The sequence below is a fragment of the Danio rerio genome, chromosome 15 (assembly GCF_052040795.2).
Source record: "Danio rerio strain M-AB ecotype USA chromosome 15, GRCz13ab, whole genome shotgun sequence".
Lineage (NCBI taxonomy): Eukaryota > Metazoa > Chordata > Actinopteri > Cypriniformes > Danionidae > Danio > Danio rerio.
The window spans coordinates 25,844,387-25,862,010 of record NC_141035.1 but is presented as its reverse complement, the minus strand read 5'-3'; the positions used below and the strand labels follow the sequence as shown (position 1 = coordinate 25,862,010).

The 17,624-nt window shown below is 37.4% G+C and overlaps 1 protein-coding gene across 6 annotated transcripts in view; it reads right to left on the bottom strand.

The window, feature by feature from the left end:
- grik4 (glutamate receptor, ionotropic, kainate 4) overlaps window positions 1–17,624 on the bottom strand; it is a 647,123-nt gene that overhangs the window by 12,969 nt on the left and 616,530 nt on the right. For all 6 annotated transcript variants that reach the window (XM_087284137.1, XM_087284133.1, XM_087284134.1 and 3 more), the window contains 2 exons: window positions 3,843–3,952; window positions 404–577 (listed from right to left, as the gene is read on the bottom strand). In XM_087284137.1, the coding sequence (XP_087140263.1) occupies window positions 404–577; window positions 3,843–3,952 (284 nt within the window). The remainder of the gene's footprint in view (window positions 1–403; window positions 578–3,842; window positions 3,953–17,624) is intronic.

Sequence of the window (17,624 nt, the reverse complement as noted above, 5' to 3'; positions counted from 1 at the left end):
AGGCGCCGATGAATCCATAATGCAGTTCGGCAATGCCTGATGTCACCCATTCAAAGTGAATGGGAAGTGTTGATGCTGATGCCCCATGTGAATGTGTGGGGGAAGCACTCATGATGAAATGCAGCCAAAGTGGACAACAAAATGTAAGTGCTGTATTTGAAAGTGTAGATGTGGCTTTACCAAACCGAGTAGTGGTATAAACAAAATGGTTTTTTTTTTTTTTTAAAGATAAGCAGCAGCTTGACATGTCATGCCCTTTATTTCAGTGTCAGTTGAAATTTCGCCAACACACTTTAGTGTTTCACTTAAGGGGACACTTTCAGAATACAAACACAACACATATTGATCACTGTCAGGGTAGGTTTCTCCAGAAATGAGGAAATGCTGTTAGTTTGCTTCTTACCATACTCCACTGACACACCGTGTGGACAGAGCTCTTGGGGCGATGGTGGAGCCTTGCTGCATGAACCCCCCTACAGGAAACCAGAAACTGTTGCCCAGAGAGTACTGGTTAATGAGCAGGCTGCAGCGCCCCTTTAGGCAAGGGTGAGGGTTGTACCATTCGTAGGGTGTTAGTCTGCATGCCAAAGGAGCAAGAAATAAAAAAGACAGAACAAAGAGTAGTAAACATAAATGAGCCAGGAACAATTTTAACAGTTGGCAAAGCATGAAGTCACCGGTGCTCCCTGTTGGCCACATAACCTGCTTTTTGTTCCCTGAAGGGGCTGTGCAAGCTTTAGCCGTGACTGACAGGACACTAATAAAAATGCACTGCACTGCAGGATGGCGCTGAGTTAGTCTTCAAGGTGTGCGACAACCCCACATTACATCTCCGAAACACAAACATGCAGGAAAGCTCGAACACAGGTCGTATTTCAATACCAAATGTTTCAAAATATGCACATTACAAGAAGGCAAACAAAGGAAAATCCACATACGCAAAAGCTTTATATAAAATGTCTTGACAGGCAATGTTCAGTGAATAAAACACAAAACACCCCTGCTGTCCTGCTTAATGCTGGGGAAATCAGCAGGCTACTCTCCAAGAGTGTAAAAAATACATTTCTTATTTGATCCGACGCAAAGCTGGAATAAAAAGGGAGTTAATAATTAAACATCTACAAATACACTCATAATGGTTGTGGAACAGCAGTTTGATCAACCAATGAGACTCCAATGTTTCAGAAGACTAATAAAACATTCCTCTGAATCAACTGTTGTAATCTTAAAACCTTCCTCTAAAGACTGAGTGCAAATATTAGTTCATACAGGAGGAATGTTCAAGTAATCCACTAATCTTTGAACATTTAATAGAGGGTTTTAGTTGCAATATCTGATTTAAATGCAACATTTCACTAGTAATGGCAAAGTATTTTCATTTAGACATTACTTAAAACCTGCATGACTTAATTTTGTTTATTAAAAACAAAAGGAAATGTTCAGCAGAATACTGTCTAAGATATTTGTTTTTATACAATAAAAGCAAATGGTGACCAAAGCAGTCAAGCAATTTATTTTTTCTTTTTAACATTAATCAATAAAATATCTAATCCAGGCTCATTCTGATTATGTACCCCTTATACTTTTTCTGGAAAGAGCAAAATACATCCCAGGAGCTACGTTTTTTTTTTTTTTTTTTTTTTTTGAGATTTTGTTTTCGCGAATCCACCGGAGTCTGCTTTTTCAGATCACAAATTTCACTCGCAGTTGCCATTCGCGCCTGCTGTTCTCGCTTAAATCCACCAGAGGCCACTGTTGACGAACTGACTAACTGACCGATCTCTCCACCCCCTTCCCTAAACCCAACCAATAGTATTTTAAAAAGTACCTTTTGACCCGCTTACCCCTTCCCTGTTTTGAAAAGGAATCCAGAAAAAGAAAAGCCCCCTGATTTCTATCATGTTTTAAGATTTCACCTCATTCTCACCCTGTTATTTACTTGTTTATTCTATTTTTGGCTTTTGTTTTTGTCTTGTCTTGTTCTTCACCGGACCCAAAACCTGTCGTTGTGGTCAACTCCACCCTGCATCTCAAGTCCGCCGACATACACATCGAGCTACCGCACAAAGTGGTAACAGCGGGAAAGCTGTACACATGCAGGTAAGCAGTCAGCTGGTAAGCGCGAAAAGGAATGGCGTACCACCCCGTAGCATTCATTTTAAAGACGAAATGCAGCCATATGTAGCTCTGGCAAAATAATTAGCTATTTCCAGAAACTTATATAGCGCTATGTTTTCAGAATGAGCCTGTGTTGGAAATATCAGTCTGATCCCGACACAAAGTTAAAGGCACTTTCACTGTATGCGAAATAAGAAAAAAGATTTTAAAATTGTTTTCCACCACAAAATGAAACCATACAGGGTTGGAATGGCTGACAATCAATTAAATTACATTTATTTATAAACATGTCCAATGTCTTATTTGAATCTGTATCACTACAGGGGTTCCTAAACATTTCAACCAGCGACCCTCAAAATAACAATGCCAGTGACTCGTGATCCCCAATATTCTCTGAGGGGGTACACTGTAAATATACAAATGTTGCACACACAACAATAATAGTATAAACATGAGCATAAAAAGTGCCACAGTCTAACAACCATATAATTTTCGTCATTTATTATTATTTTTTTATTTAATATTAATTTCACCTAATGAGATTGGTGGACACAATGTTTCCAGCACAAGACTATTTTGGAGACCATTTGGAGATCATCCTCCATATTCATTTGCCATCTGTTTTTATTTTTAATGCATTTGAGTGCCATAAATGTATCAGAAAGTTTAACCTGGTGCCATAAAATCAATCAACTGCAGCAGAAAAATGTAATTGTTTAATAAAATTTACTTGACTTTTGGAAATTGGCAAGCTATGCCTGACATTGTCTCATTACCCCCATTTTGGGAACAACTGACTTAGTTGTTTCCATACAGTGAAAGTGAATAGTGTCCAGATCAGTCAAGAAAGCATGGTTTTGTAAATAAGAAATTAAATTTCAATGGTTCCTGGCATGAAGCTGTTGTGCACAAAACACATGGACTACCTACTGTAAATAAAGCTTTTCAGTTTATTTTGCCACTTGCTCAGTCGTTTCTACTATTGCATAAAATAAGTTTATTATAAATAATAAAGTCTCAATAAAATACAGAAAAAAAATCTATATAATTTTTTCATGAATTACGAGCATACAATCAAAGTGAATGGTGACCAGAGCAGTCAAGCTCTGTGAAATAATAAAATTCAAATAAGTTCCAATTCAGTGGGCAACACTGTGGCTCAGTGGTTAGCGCTGTCGATTCACAGCAGGGAGATCACTGGTTTGAGTCTTGGCTGGGTCTGTTGGCATTTCTGTGTGGAATTTGCATGTTCTCCCCATGTTCACATGGGTTTCCTCGAGTCCAAAGACATGTGATATAGGTGAATTGAATAAACTAATAATAATAAACTAGTAACTAATACTTGGCCGTGGCGTATGTGTGTGCATATGAGTGCATGAATGCTTCCTAGTACTGGGTTGCAGCTGGAAAGGCATCCGCTGTGTAAAACATATGCTGGATAAGTTGGTGGTTTAATCTGCTGTTGCGACCCTTGATGAATAAAGGAACTAAGCCGAAGGAAAATGAATGAATGAAGTCCCAATTCACAGCCATTGTAAGGAAATTCATGTAGTTGTTTAAACTGTTGTTGTACACCATCATTACTCATAATGAATTAATAATAAAGGTTCAGAGTGACACAAGAATAGAAAATAATAGTAATGCTAAAAGTTGCACTGCCCCATTCAGAAAGATGTCAGTGCTAATAAGATCCTGCAGGTGTCAGTGTGGAGCTGAGAATTTACCTCGCCACCAAAAAGAGCACGCAGCTGACAGCCAGGTACGCCAGCAACATGAAAAGCCAAACCCCAGGAGAGAACGGATCCAAAAAGGAGAAATACCCCGGTCTTCTTCCCTATAAAAACACACAGACAACGTCAAGACTCTGAAAGCAGCATCTCAAAAATCCCATAAGCCTATATTAATCAATTCCAGTAAGTAAACATTGAAGCGATTTCAGGTTAAAGACATTTAAAGGCTTTTACGCTTGATTGGCTTGATCCAAACAAAGTGCTTGATATTCTGTCTCCAAACCATTTTGGCACACTCACAAGATCCAATAACCACTGGAACAGAACTCAGGAGCCGATTCTGTACACAATAGTCAAATCCAATTATCTCTCCAGGAGCTTCTTTGACAATCAGTGGTCAGCAACAACTAAACAGTTGCTTATCAGCGAGAAACTAAGTGTGAAAGCACCATGGCCAATCTATCAACACGGCACAGGTGTCTTACAGATGGCGGATCTAAATAGTGGCAGCCATGGATACACTCACAAACAATTCATTTGACCTGATTTTTTATTTGTTTAAACTCCCCCCTAGAGATGAGACTTCAAAACCAGGTTTACTATAGTGCCGAAATGAGTAATTATTTCACTATCTATCCTGCACCAGGCTGAAAATTCATTAATGCCTCTGCAATCATCTCCATATTAGTGTAATTGAATGGCATTGCTGTTGAGCTGGACACTAAAAGCTGTAATTATAGCAATAAATAGAGGCAAGCCTGTCTATGGTAGATACACAAGAAACTGATGGGCTCCCTGTGAAAAACAAAAAACAAAAGCTGGTTCAGGTGAGGTTTTATTCTTTAAACTTGTGTGCTAAAGCTAGCGTCGAGGGACGGGAAGATTGGGTCGTGCCTGATGCCTGTATATGTGCCAGACTGAACTCGTGTGAGATTTGAGGAGATAATTGTATCGTGACTTACAGCGAGAGGGACTTGCGGATGGAGCTCACAGGGGGGTACGTTAACCGCGGTGTTGGGCATGTGCAATCTGCTTCCAGCTGAAACAACTTGCCTTGTTTACAGCTTCTCTAAATTCAATTTTAAGGCTTAAACAAAAGCGCAATCAACATGGCGCAATGCGGAAACCTGCTGGAAACCAATATTACACTGGAATTTTTTTTCTAAATTTGTGTTTTTGTAATTTCTAGCAGAAACGATGGCTTTAAATAGGGGTGTAACTACATCATTATAGATTGGTATATTGATTGAATGATGAATCGATGCATTTGTGAATTAATGAAGCTACACGTCAAGCTCTATTTCCACTAAAATACACATTCTGGTATTCTCGTGTTTTCACTCTCAGTGTGTACATGCCGTGTCATGAGGTAACAACAAAACAGCAGTATAGCAGCCAAAAAAAAAAAAACCTGACCAAAAACATCTCTGTTGTCAGAAAAAAATCATGGATTTGGAAATTGTATTTAAGAAAATAGACAGAAATACAAATCCCATGTTATTTGTAAAATTGGCCGGTCCTCATTCCATCAGTTTTGTTCTTTTGTAATAAGATTTGAACATTTAAGGGACTTAAATTTGAGCGTTTAAGGGTTACGAAACACATTTTTTTGAGATGTTGATAGTCAGATATATGTCAGATATGTGTCCCACGTTGCTAAAACACTATTAGGCAACCCAGACTCATTCTGAAAACATAGCCCCATGGACGTTTCTGGAGACGGCGAAATACGGATGTACGCATTTTTGCTGTTTTTGTTTTCGCAAATCCGTGAGAGGTCGCTGTGTGCGCTTTTTTCGCATCTCAAATGTCTCTCGCGAGTGCTGATCCCCATGCGTTCTACTCACGTAAACCCACCGAAGGCCGGTGTTGAACAACTAAATGACTAAATGATTGACTGGCCAACTGACCAATCAACTGACAAACCCTCCTACTTCTTTAAACCCAACCAATTTTACCGATTGACCCGCCCACCCGCTTACTTCACTAAACCCAATTGACAGTTTACAAAAGCCGTCCAGAAAAAGAAAAGTTTACTAGTTTTTTATTTTTATTTTTCCACATTCTCACCCTGTTGTTTACTCATTAATTTTATTTTGTGTTTTTTTTTGTCTTACCTGGTTTCTGGAACCGCTTTTCCCCAGACTCGAACCCAGTCGTCGGCTAATTAGACAAACTGGTTGCGGCGGGAAAGCCCTCCACATGCAGGTAAGCAGTCAGCCGGTAAGTGCCAAAAGGAACAGCGTCATGCCACCGCATAGCGTTCGATTAAAAAAATAAAATGCAGCCATACGTACCTACGGCTACATAATTCGATGTCTCCAGAAACGTCCGCGGGACTACATTTTCAGAATGAGCCTGTGTTGCTATTACACATATATCTCCCTAACAAGTGACAATTGGTTGTTTTTGCGTTATTTCAAGCAAATTCGTTTTAAAAGAAATTTTAAAGCTGCATCACGGCCATGCGATCCTTGCGGAAATTCCAGCGTGGAGATTGGATGTCTGTACTGGCAGGTACAACATTTCCACACACTTCATTCAGGTTGCCCAACACAAATTAAGTTAACCTAACACTTTTAACAAATTTATGTGGATTGAACATATAAAATTAAGTTATCCCAATGAAATCTCAAGAATTTTGTTGTTTCAGCTCATTTTAATTAAGTAGTTTAAACGAGCAAAAATTAAAAACAAAATTTTCTGAGTTTTGCTGCATAATTCATGAGAAAGACTGTGAACAACATTAGCGCGATCTATTGTGAATGAGATGCAACTTCATTAATATGCAAGATATAGCTTCGAAGATTATTTTTACCTGTTACAGTGTACAAACAGCTGAGAGACGCCACGTTGTGTTCATTCATTCATTCATTCATTTTCGGCTTAGTCCCTTTATTAATACGGGGTCGCCACAGCAGAATAAACCGCCAACTTATCCAGCATGTATTTACACAGCAGATGCCCTTCCAGCTGCAACCCATCTCTGGGAAACATCCACACACACTCATTTACACTCATATACTATGGACAATTTAGTCTACCCCATTCACCTGTACTGTATGTCTTTGGACTATGGGGGAAACCGGAGCCCCTGGAGGAAACCCACACGAACGCAGGGAGATCATGCTAACTCAACACAAAAATGCCAACTGACCCAGCCTAGGCTCGAACCAGTGACCTTCTTGCTGTGAGGCAACAGCGCTACCAACTGCGCCACTGCGTCACTCGCCACGTTTTGTTGCCAACCATAATTAAAACAAGCAGAAGAAGAACCAACTCAAGTAAACAGTCATATTATTGTTTTATTCAGATTAAGGCAAATAATTTGATTACTGATGTCCATGCAAATTTATTCACTGTCTATCTCCCCTGCGTCTATGTTGCCGCTGTGAAAATCAGCACATGCATGTACTGAACCTCCCCTTTTCATGCAAACCCTTCCCTCTTTCACCACTTGACACTCCCACCTAAACAAAGCTGGACTCACAAACTTTCCTGACTTTTTTCAAACTAGAGGTGTGAAAACACCCTGCTGAAACGGAGATTTCATGGCCCTTTAAGAATCGTGTATTTTTTATGTATCGTGCAACTATTTTTCCTTCTATTACTTATTTTTCTATATTAAGAAAACTAAAGGTATTTTTTTTTGTGGTGAATAGAATACAATTACAAAATCATTCCAGTGTTGCTGCATTAGAAACTTCGACTTCTGAAGAATGCTTCAGAGTTATAAAAACAATGGTGGCCGTATTGCAGAGTTGTTACAATATTACTCAAAACTGGCTACTTTAAAAGGTCCTTTGGAATGAAGGATTTCAAAGGGTAAAATTGATGGAAAGTTTTAAATGTTAGGGTATACATTCTTTAGAATGGGAGATTCTGCAGTAGTTCTAGGAATTTTAAAACATTCCTCTGGTGCAAAAAACCCATACGTTATGAAAATAAAAAAGGGTCAAATCTGAAATTGTGAGAACCAAATAAACATAACATGCACTAGAAGTTTTATAAGAAGCATTACATAATTGTATATTACCATTAACAAACACTGAAAGACAGGAAATCTACCTGCTGCTATTCTATTTAGTAAGTAAAAACAGTTTGTGAGCCTTGAACTACATTCAAGTTTCTAAATCCAATTTTATTCATACAACACGCATTTTTACTACAGAAAATATACCTGTAAAAGCGCCGTATGAAGTACATCTGGGTATACCGAGGCACAGTCAAACATTAAGAAATCAGTGTATGGAATTGGCCATACTATGAGCCAAAGTGCTTCACCATCATGAGGTTTGGGAACAAATTAATCACTTAACGATTCATATGGGAGTCTCTAAGATAATTAGGTAAAAATAAATGGATATTATAAGACAATGAAAGTATTTTTTGATCTTACATGCATATCAGTCTGTTGTTAGAGACCCTTAAAATCAGAAGATGACCCTTTTTAATATATAATAGGGGCTCTTTTCGATTTTTAGATACCGAATCATAAGGAAATCAGTTCTTCTGTTTAAAAATACTGATATTGATGTACCTGAATTCGCACAATATGATTCACAATCGAGGGATCGAGGGAGCTGATTGAGATGCATCCTCAGTGAAAATTAGTAAATCCTACACAATTTTTCTTTCAGTGGAGTGTGTGTGTGTTTCAGAGGTGAGCTACACAGGTTATACACGCAGTTTAACAGCCTTTCGAACATGTAACACCCTCAAGAGTAAAGCTTCCCTTGATCATTTAACAAATGAGCGCAGAAAGATCCTCCCCCAGTTTAAGTAAACGGCAGTGCACTATAGGGCAGTTTTTACTCCACTCTAGCGGGTCCCCATAGGCTCTGATGTGTCTCTGTGGTGTTATGCAATTCCTTGTTTCTGGCTTGGTGGATTGAGGTAAGAAATAATGTTACTTATACTAAAGGTTTCAGAAGCACTGTTGCTTTGGATGTCACAATAAGCCTGAAGTCTTTCCAGCTCAACCCACCTCTCTCCGCAGGGTTCCGTGTATCTAGTTAACCAGGTCCTCATTAGCATTTGTACTACAGGACATATTAAATTAAAAAGGAGACTACGATGCTGTCATAACATGTGTGGCCAAAGCATGTTGATCTTGGGAAATTCAGCATTATGACTGGAGTTTTTCAATGCTGAAAGCCAGAAAATTGACTTCTATCTTTTAAAGGTGTCATTTTATTAAAACTCATGCCTTTGGGGATTAACGTAATTGATCTTGAGTTTTTTTTTCTTCTTTCTCCAAATGTAGGGCATTCCCTTTCTGAATGATAAATAAAAGCCACTGCTGTCTTTCTCATTAGTGGTGTGTTTCACTCATCTGTGATGTTTCATACTTGTCAGGCTTTAATGATAATTACATTTCACCATTCAATGACTGCAAATTGATTTGACTTTTGTGGAACGCCTCATACAGGTTGGATCTAGAAATAATTTTTGTCATTTTAGAATTTTGAAAGGATATAAAAACAAACACTAACTTTAAATCCACTCAATCATTCAAACGTTTGGGGTCAGACATTTTTATATAAAAGAAATGAGTACTTATTTACAACAGGTCCATAGAAACTATCAAACATGAGAGGAAATAACTTCCTAAAGTTATTAAACATGTTTAAAAAAATACTTGAACTTTTTATTGATCTAATAAATCCGAAGTATCCACAGGAATACATATCCAGAATATACCACAAAGCTGTTTTCAACATTTATAATAAAAATGTTTTTTGATCATAAAATAATTATATTAGTATAATTTTTGAAGAAGCACATGAAATGAAAAAAAAAATGAAGTAATGACAGTAATTCAGCTTTGCCACCACTAGAATAAATTCAACTTCATTTTCATGTTTTGAAACATTAAAATAAAAAAACTAATTTAAATTGATAAGATTTCACAATATCACACAATATATTAAAATCGTAAGGATAAGAGAAGAACTTTGTTAAAATAATAAAAAATCTGACTGACCCTGTCTTTTTTGCTGATAATATATATTTGTAGATGAGTTTTCACTGAAGCGCAAACCAAAATCTCTTTTCCAATAATATTGGAGAACATAATCATCTTTCCATGAAGCACATGGAGCCAATAAAAAAATGCCAAATATTAAACAAATAAATATCCTTGAGACTGTGGCATAAAATAGTCTGAAGCTTATTTCTGCCTCAAAGTGAGATTTAGAATGAGTCTCAATGTGAGATATACGTACAGTCACAATAAGAAGTATAAATAAAAAATGACAGTTGTGAGAGGGATAGATCCAACTGTGAAAGAGATATCGGCACATGTTAAGCATATCATGAGATTTACATATATGAGATTTACATATTTACATTTAAAAGAAATAAAGATTGAGATACAAAGTCATATCACTACATTTTTTAATTGTGTACAATTGTAAGAATTTCTAGAAAAAAAGCTGATTTTCTAGGGATAAATTCACATTATGAGATTTACATATAAAAATTGGTTGTCAAAGTAACAATAACACAAAATAAAGCAAAAAACACAATTCATATATTTTTCTTGGAAAAAAAAAACTTTTTTAAAGTGAATTTTGTTTGGTATAATTTGTATATTAATTTTAATGTACTTTCTGTTAGTCAAGAAAAACGAATAATATCTGAGGTGACGTGTAATATCATGCTTCATCGCTAAAACACAAACTGGTTTGTTGAAGAAAATAAATTGTAGCCTAAATAAAATTAAAGTGAAATATTCACAGTTTTAGAGAAATTTATAATAAACTTTTCATTGTTAATGACAAAAAGTTATTTGAATAAGCAGAACAGGCTTTTACAATGTATTTGCAGCACTAAACGTGTTTCCAGATTATCTCGAAAGAATGAATTCGGTTGGAAGGCTAAGAGAACTAGCCAGTCTGTCAAATAAAATTGCGTTAAACACTTAAATATTTTAGAGAAAGTAGTTAATGTTTGCATAACCAATGATGGGCATCACGTTCACGTTCACCTCACAGCAAGAAGGTCGATGGTTCAAGCCTTGGCTGGGTCAGTTGGCATTTTTGTGAGGAGTTTGGGTGGGTTTCCTCCGGATGCTTTGGTTTCCCCCACAAGTCCCAAGACATGTGGTACAGGTGAATTGGATATGCTGAAAAATTGACCGAAGTGTATGTGTATTTGAATGAGCATGTATGGATGCTTCCCAGTGATGGGTTGCAGCTAGAAGGGCATCCGCTATGTAAAACATATGCTGGATAAGTTGCTGGTTCATTCTGCTGTGGCAACCTCGGATTAATAAAGTGACTAAGCCAAAAAGAAAATTAATGAATCAATAACCAATCATTGATCTTATTCACCTGCGACCCAACTATAAGTAAATATACAGCCTATTTCTTGACCTGAGCTATGTATTAACGGAAGCACCTGCATCTATAACTGATAAATTATGTGCTCCTATTGTACACTGTCATGCATGGGACGGAACTTGTTGTGGACATCGGGGGAATAATTAAACATGCTAGACTTTCTGCGATGGTGTTGAGGCGTCGCAGACATAGTTTTGGTTGTCGTGAACTATGCCACATTACACAAGAAGAAACGAGACTGAATCTTGTGTCACGATGCCCATTTGTTGTTTACGACTCCCCACGATTCAATACATCAAGGAAATCATGCCGAAATCATAACAAAATCGTGTGATCCGAACCTGTACACATTTATACGAATTAGCCACTAAACTGACAAAACATAAAATAGTTATGTTTACTCTTGAGATCAGGCTGTAAATACATTTAAGGTGCAGTGGGTGATCTGCCAAAATGCTAACCGCTTAAGAAGGCGGGGAGGGACTGTGATTCAAAGCCACGCCACCTGAAATCGTGAACGCACGCACTGCAACACAACAGCAGACAACCCACTAGTTCATGTCATTCACCAGTTAGAAATGGAACAGTTAGTTAGGGTTTGGCCAGCGGCGTGCAGGAATTGCACTTATTACTAAGCCATACTTACATGCTATTTCAGAGCGAATATTTATAGTATCATGATAAACAATTTAAGAAGGCTGTCATAGTTAAAAAATTAACCAATGTGAATATAAAAGCAACCTCAGCTCAATAAAGCAGGTTAGTCGAAATAGCACTATTTACTGATGTTTTGTTGTTAAACTTAATTAAAATCGACATCATCGATGCTGTCAAAGATCCCTTATGAAACTAAAAATAGTCACATCAATCTTTCGCTGGGAGATTTCAGTGGCTTATTAACACTTCTGTGAATGTAACCCATTCAAAACACAACACAATCTAACATAAGCTTAGCCTGACTAAAATAGTTTTAAAACAGAACATTACCTGTCTAACTGATTGATTCAGGTTTTCCAAAAGTTTAAATTCCGCATTTGATTTCACCGCGACTGTGATTGTCTCGTGTGCACTTGTCGTAACCGTGGGACACTCATGCAGGCGGGCACACGCAAATGGCGGATCTGCGTGAACATAGATGCCCAGACGTCCAAATCTGCATTTGGTGACAGACAGTTTGAGCTACTTATCGAAATTATGGGAGTTGTCGTCCCAAAGATATTTAATTGGATAAACATTTTTTAGTTTTATGCCTTATACAGAATATAAAAATACAGATAAACACATTTAGATGATTTACTTTAATCAATACAACTGGACTGTGAAGAGACTTTCAACCAGCACAAAAAAAAAAATAGTTTCTGAAGACAATCACCTACTGCACCTTTAACTAATGAAACCTTATTGTAAATTGGGACAAATATAGTAGCACATTTTTAGATTTAGTAGCTTAAAAGTTAAGTTAAATTGTGATTCAGAAAGTGATTTGTTTTAATCTGAAAAAGAAGCTATCCATATATGATTGTGCATAAGTTCATCAGGTCTCTTTCTTCTCTCCCACACGTTGCATTTGAAAGGTCCATCTGTTTCACTCGAAGAGCATAGGTCATAAAATCTTTACTAGTCTCCTCAGTGATTTGCTGTTTCAGTAGTGAAACATCAGTTATAAACCTGCCTATGAGAAGAAACGGTGAAATACTGTCAGCGCATGTTTACCAGTCACTGTCAGATTGAGTTGGGCTGAAAAGATTTAAAAACTTAATGTTCCATTGAATTCCGCTCAAAGACGCGCTACATGAAAGCCTTCCCAATATTTCTTCTTCTGTCATTAAAACATCCAGATTTAAAAGTTGTCCTGCTGTAGACTAAATTTGAACATAATGGATCGGTATTGGATGGTATTATTTTACATCGGTAGTATGTCTGCTGAGAGACGCTAAGAGGTGCAGAGGTCACTTTTTGCAGTCAGTCACACTTTGAAAAGCGTGTGGCCAGTGGGAACATGGGATTGTCACAACTGGAACACTTCTGCCCTGACTTCTTTATGTTTTGAGTGAAGCAGCTTTATTTCTTTCTACAACTGCACACACATATATAGAGCCCTCCACTAATATTGGCACTCTTGGTAAATAAGCAAAGGAGGTTGTGATAAAGTATTTATTTTTTAACCCTTTGCTCACTATTTTATATACATACATTACACATACATACATACATTGAGTTTTTAAGTGTAGATTGTAATTTTGGATATTTCTGACACAACCAACCATATTCTGCTTTTGTTTTCGCTCAAATCACAGATGGGGCCCTAATATACTCTCTGCGCAAAGCGCTTATGACATGATTTGTTACAATTTTCAGACCATCGCAACTGTCATTTTCATGTTTTGCAATCAAACCAATCAGAGTCTCATCTCCCACTCCCTTTAAGAGTCAGTTGCATCATGCCATGGCTCATTTGCTACAGTATTTACATGGCATACTTTGTAAGTGGAAAAGCTAAATGCTTTGTTAGTGAGAAAACAGTTCAACAGACCATCTGCAGCAAGGATGAAGAATGAGTCTCCTCCATTCAGCCTCTTTACTTCCTCTTTAGTTTAGTTTTACGCTTTACATTACTCATTTAATTTAGTGGATAAGGAAACTGTGTTGTACGCACTCAACTGAAGACTTCCATTAGCCTACATATTTAATTTTGTTTGTTGAGTGCAAATATTTGTTTCAGAACTATTTCTAAATTCAATTCTAATTCCTAGAATATTTGACTTCAACATAGTTTTTCAGATAAACAAGAATGTTCACTTGGCATGTTTTTTAAATATTGGCAAACACATTATGGTATTTTATGCTTGAGAAGAGTCAGAAACTTACATACATCACCTTTAATTACAGCTCTATTTAAAAAAAAAATTTAATCAAGCAAAAAAATTCTATTAATGTATATAGAAAGACAAAATTAAAAATGATCATACAGTTAAATTTTCCTATGAGCATGAGCTTTATAGAAAACCTTACACATATTTGCCTTCTTCTCTATATTAGTGGAGAGCACTGTACTTCCATTCTTCATCTCATAATGAACGTAAATTCCACCGCTGCTCCTTCAGGAAAGCATATGATCTTGCCAGTGCTCTCTGTGCAATCTAATTAACTTGTTGCACTAATTAGTTATTTCATCCTCAACCACACCTACAGTTTATCCCCATGTGCACCACACAAGATGAGGCGAGACTGATTTTCATGCCTTCCTGTGTTTATTTAAACTCACACTTATTTGCAGGCACGCTCCATATACACTCACGTCTACTAGTGCGTCCAATTACACGCTGCGATGAAGATAGAACTGTACTTCCAAACATGTAATTAAACGCGGCTGAAGGCCACATTTTATTCCATTTGCCATTGTTATTGATCATGCGAAGGATTTCATTTAAAGTTTGAAATAAGCTATGGGGGTCCTTGAAGAAATCAAAGCCTGCTGGATCAATAGCTAGTGGATTAAACCTAAACAAGTGCACGCACACGCATCCAAATATCGAAAGGGTCATAGCTGTGGGGTATAGAAAAGAGGAGATTATTCCAACAGGGACACTGGAACTGGGGGTCACAGCCGGTCTTTAGCCCACTTATCTAATTTCAGTCAGACAATATCATATATATCACATTTATGATAAGGCTATGTGATTTCCTTAGCAAAAATTATACCTTATATCCCAAAGGTGCTCTGTTGGGTTGGGATCTGGAGGCCACTAGTGTATAGCGTATTTATTTTCATGTTCAAGAAACCAGTTTGAGATGACCTGAGGCTCGTGATATGTTTTGTTATCATGCTTGAAGCTTAATAACACAAGCAGGATGTCTTATTTAAAGGTCCTGCATGAAATAATAATAATAAAAAAAAATAATAAAAAAAAACAATTGAGATGATAAGTTTAAGTCTTTTAAGATATCCTTAGTTGTAAGGATATCTATTAGTTAATGTGCTCCTAAACAATGACAAAATTTGCGCTTAGAAAATATAAAACTGATATAAACATCCAAAGCTTGCAGTTTGTCACATTTTTTTATGTCACTTCATACATCAGTATCTTGACCAATCAAATCCTCTCTAGTATCTGACATTTCCCGTCCCTTTCAAGACGCTTATCTTTTGCTTTTCATGTTATGCGCTTGAGCTCTACTCTCAATGATGAAGCTGTGATAAAAATGAAATTCTATTGGCTGTTTTTTAAAAGGAGAGTAGCCACTCTATGTCCGACCCTCTCTTCATTTTTCAGTTGAGATTACGTTAAACATTGTATAAAAATTTTAAAGCACTTCACAGGAGTTTTAACAGTTACATTTTTTTGTTTTTTTCCTTTATGTGAAGGTAACTTCAGATTTGAGATCTGATGAGACTTTCTGATGACAAGATCCAACTTCTGTGATTCTTCAGCTGTGAATTTTAGAAATTTGAAAATGCAATTAAAACTATTCTTCTATCTGTGCATTTGGACAACATCTTCCAGGCTGATTTGTAACACTTCCATTTGTCTGGAATTTTTTCATTGTTGACCTAATGGTAGAAATAGCCATTTTCAGAGTTTTTATGGTTTACTTACAGCTAATTTCCATTTTGGGAAGCTCAGCAAACTTTTGCTGCAAATCTCAGTTATGTGCTTTGGTTTTCACTGATTGTGATGAATAACAGTGATTTTGCTTTTATGTTTCCTCTTATTTATATCCCTGTGAAAAAGGAGGTCACTTGTTTTCGATAAAACTGTGCTGTCTTTTCAGGCTTTTTTATTTTGATTAAAATGTTATACAATAGAGAGATTTTTTTGCAAATATTAGTGGAGGGCACTGCAGGTGTAAACACTGGGCACCTACACCTACTACACCTACATTATAATTCAACAGGTTAAAATGTCATGTCACAAAGCTCAAATCCTTTTAAACAGGTTTATAGTTACTTTTTGATGTCACATTTTTGTTGTGATCTGCACTATTTGCAGCATGTTTCTGTATTTGGATGTGTTGTAAGAATTGGCGTGTACACATGTTGTCAAATTGATAAAGTTGTTTTCTCAATTTGTAAGTAAGTAAGTAAGTAAGTAAGTATTGTGTATTTATATAGCGACTTTATCGTGTGTGGACATAAACCCAAAGTGCATCACAATCATGAGGGGAAGAGGGTCTCTGTTACACTAAGACCAATGTGCAGCACCCACTTGGATGAAGCGACGGCAGCCACAGGACAATGGCGCCAGTGCACTCACGATACACCAGCTTTAGGGGGAGTGAAAAGACAGTGATAGAGACAATTTGGTGGATGGGGAAGATTGGGAGGCCATGGTGGGTAGGAGCCAATGGAGGGGATTTGGCCAGGACTTTATGAGAAGTGCCATGGGATTTTTAATGACCACAGAGAGTCAGTTCCTGGGTCAGAACCTTGTCTAAACCAAAAGACAACGCTTACTGACAGTATAGTGTCCCCTTCAATTTACGTGGGCATTAGGACTCACAAAGACAACAGTTTAAGTGCCCCCTGCTAACTAGGCTCAGTCCTGCCTAGCTTCATTGAGTAATCAGTCTTGTGCTGAAATATGATGCCTGTGGCAGTGCTTTCTATTTGCATACGTTTTCTTAACGTGCAGTGCATTTGATCTCTCTTGGCCACCATAGTTTTGACATGTGGTGAAATGAGAGATTAACATCATGGTTCAGACAAATCAGCAGCAATTGTGTGAGGCTTTTCTTTTAATATTGACTAAAACCAAACTTAGGAATGGTTTGGTACATTGTTAAATCTATGCCACAAAGAATTAAGGCAGTTTTGAAGGCTGTGTTATTGTAAATATGTAAAACTGTGTGTGAACGAGTGACTCAAGCTTTTCAGTTTTTATCTATCTTAAAAAAAGACATGTGAGAGTAATCCTACTGGCAGTTTATTCAAGCTACCAGTGCTAGAATCACTCCAGAGGAGTCTGAGCTGCCTGCAGAAACACTGGGACATACAATATTTGTTTTTAGACTAGTCAGATAAACAGCATAGACATCATTGTTTGTCTGTGGAAACACCTGGCCGGTTTGAGACAAGCTCCTGTCTGGCTCACCAAGAACAAAATGTGGTTCTAGAACTGGAACCACTTGGGTGGAAAGCTGTAACAGGTGCCTCACTGTGGGTCAGAAAGGACCAAAGAGAGACAGAGATGGAGGCAGAGACCGTGCGCAAAGCTTTCCAACCTGAGGACAGCTCTAGCTGAAGCAGCCTTTTATCCTCTTTACCTGTGTGAACTCATTTAACACTCCTCTTATGTCTTCTGCCACACTGTTCTCTCTGTCTGACAGTCTCTGAGTCACTCGTGTGCCTGCCGTTTTCACTCAACTCCCTCTTCTTATTTTTACCTCTTTAGTAGAAGCCTAGTGGTAGAAGATAAACTATATAATTTGC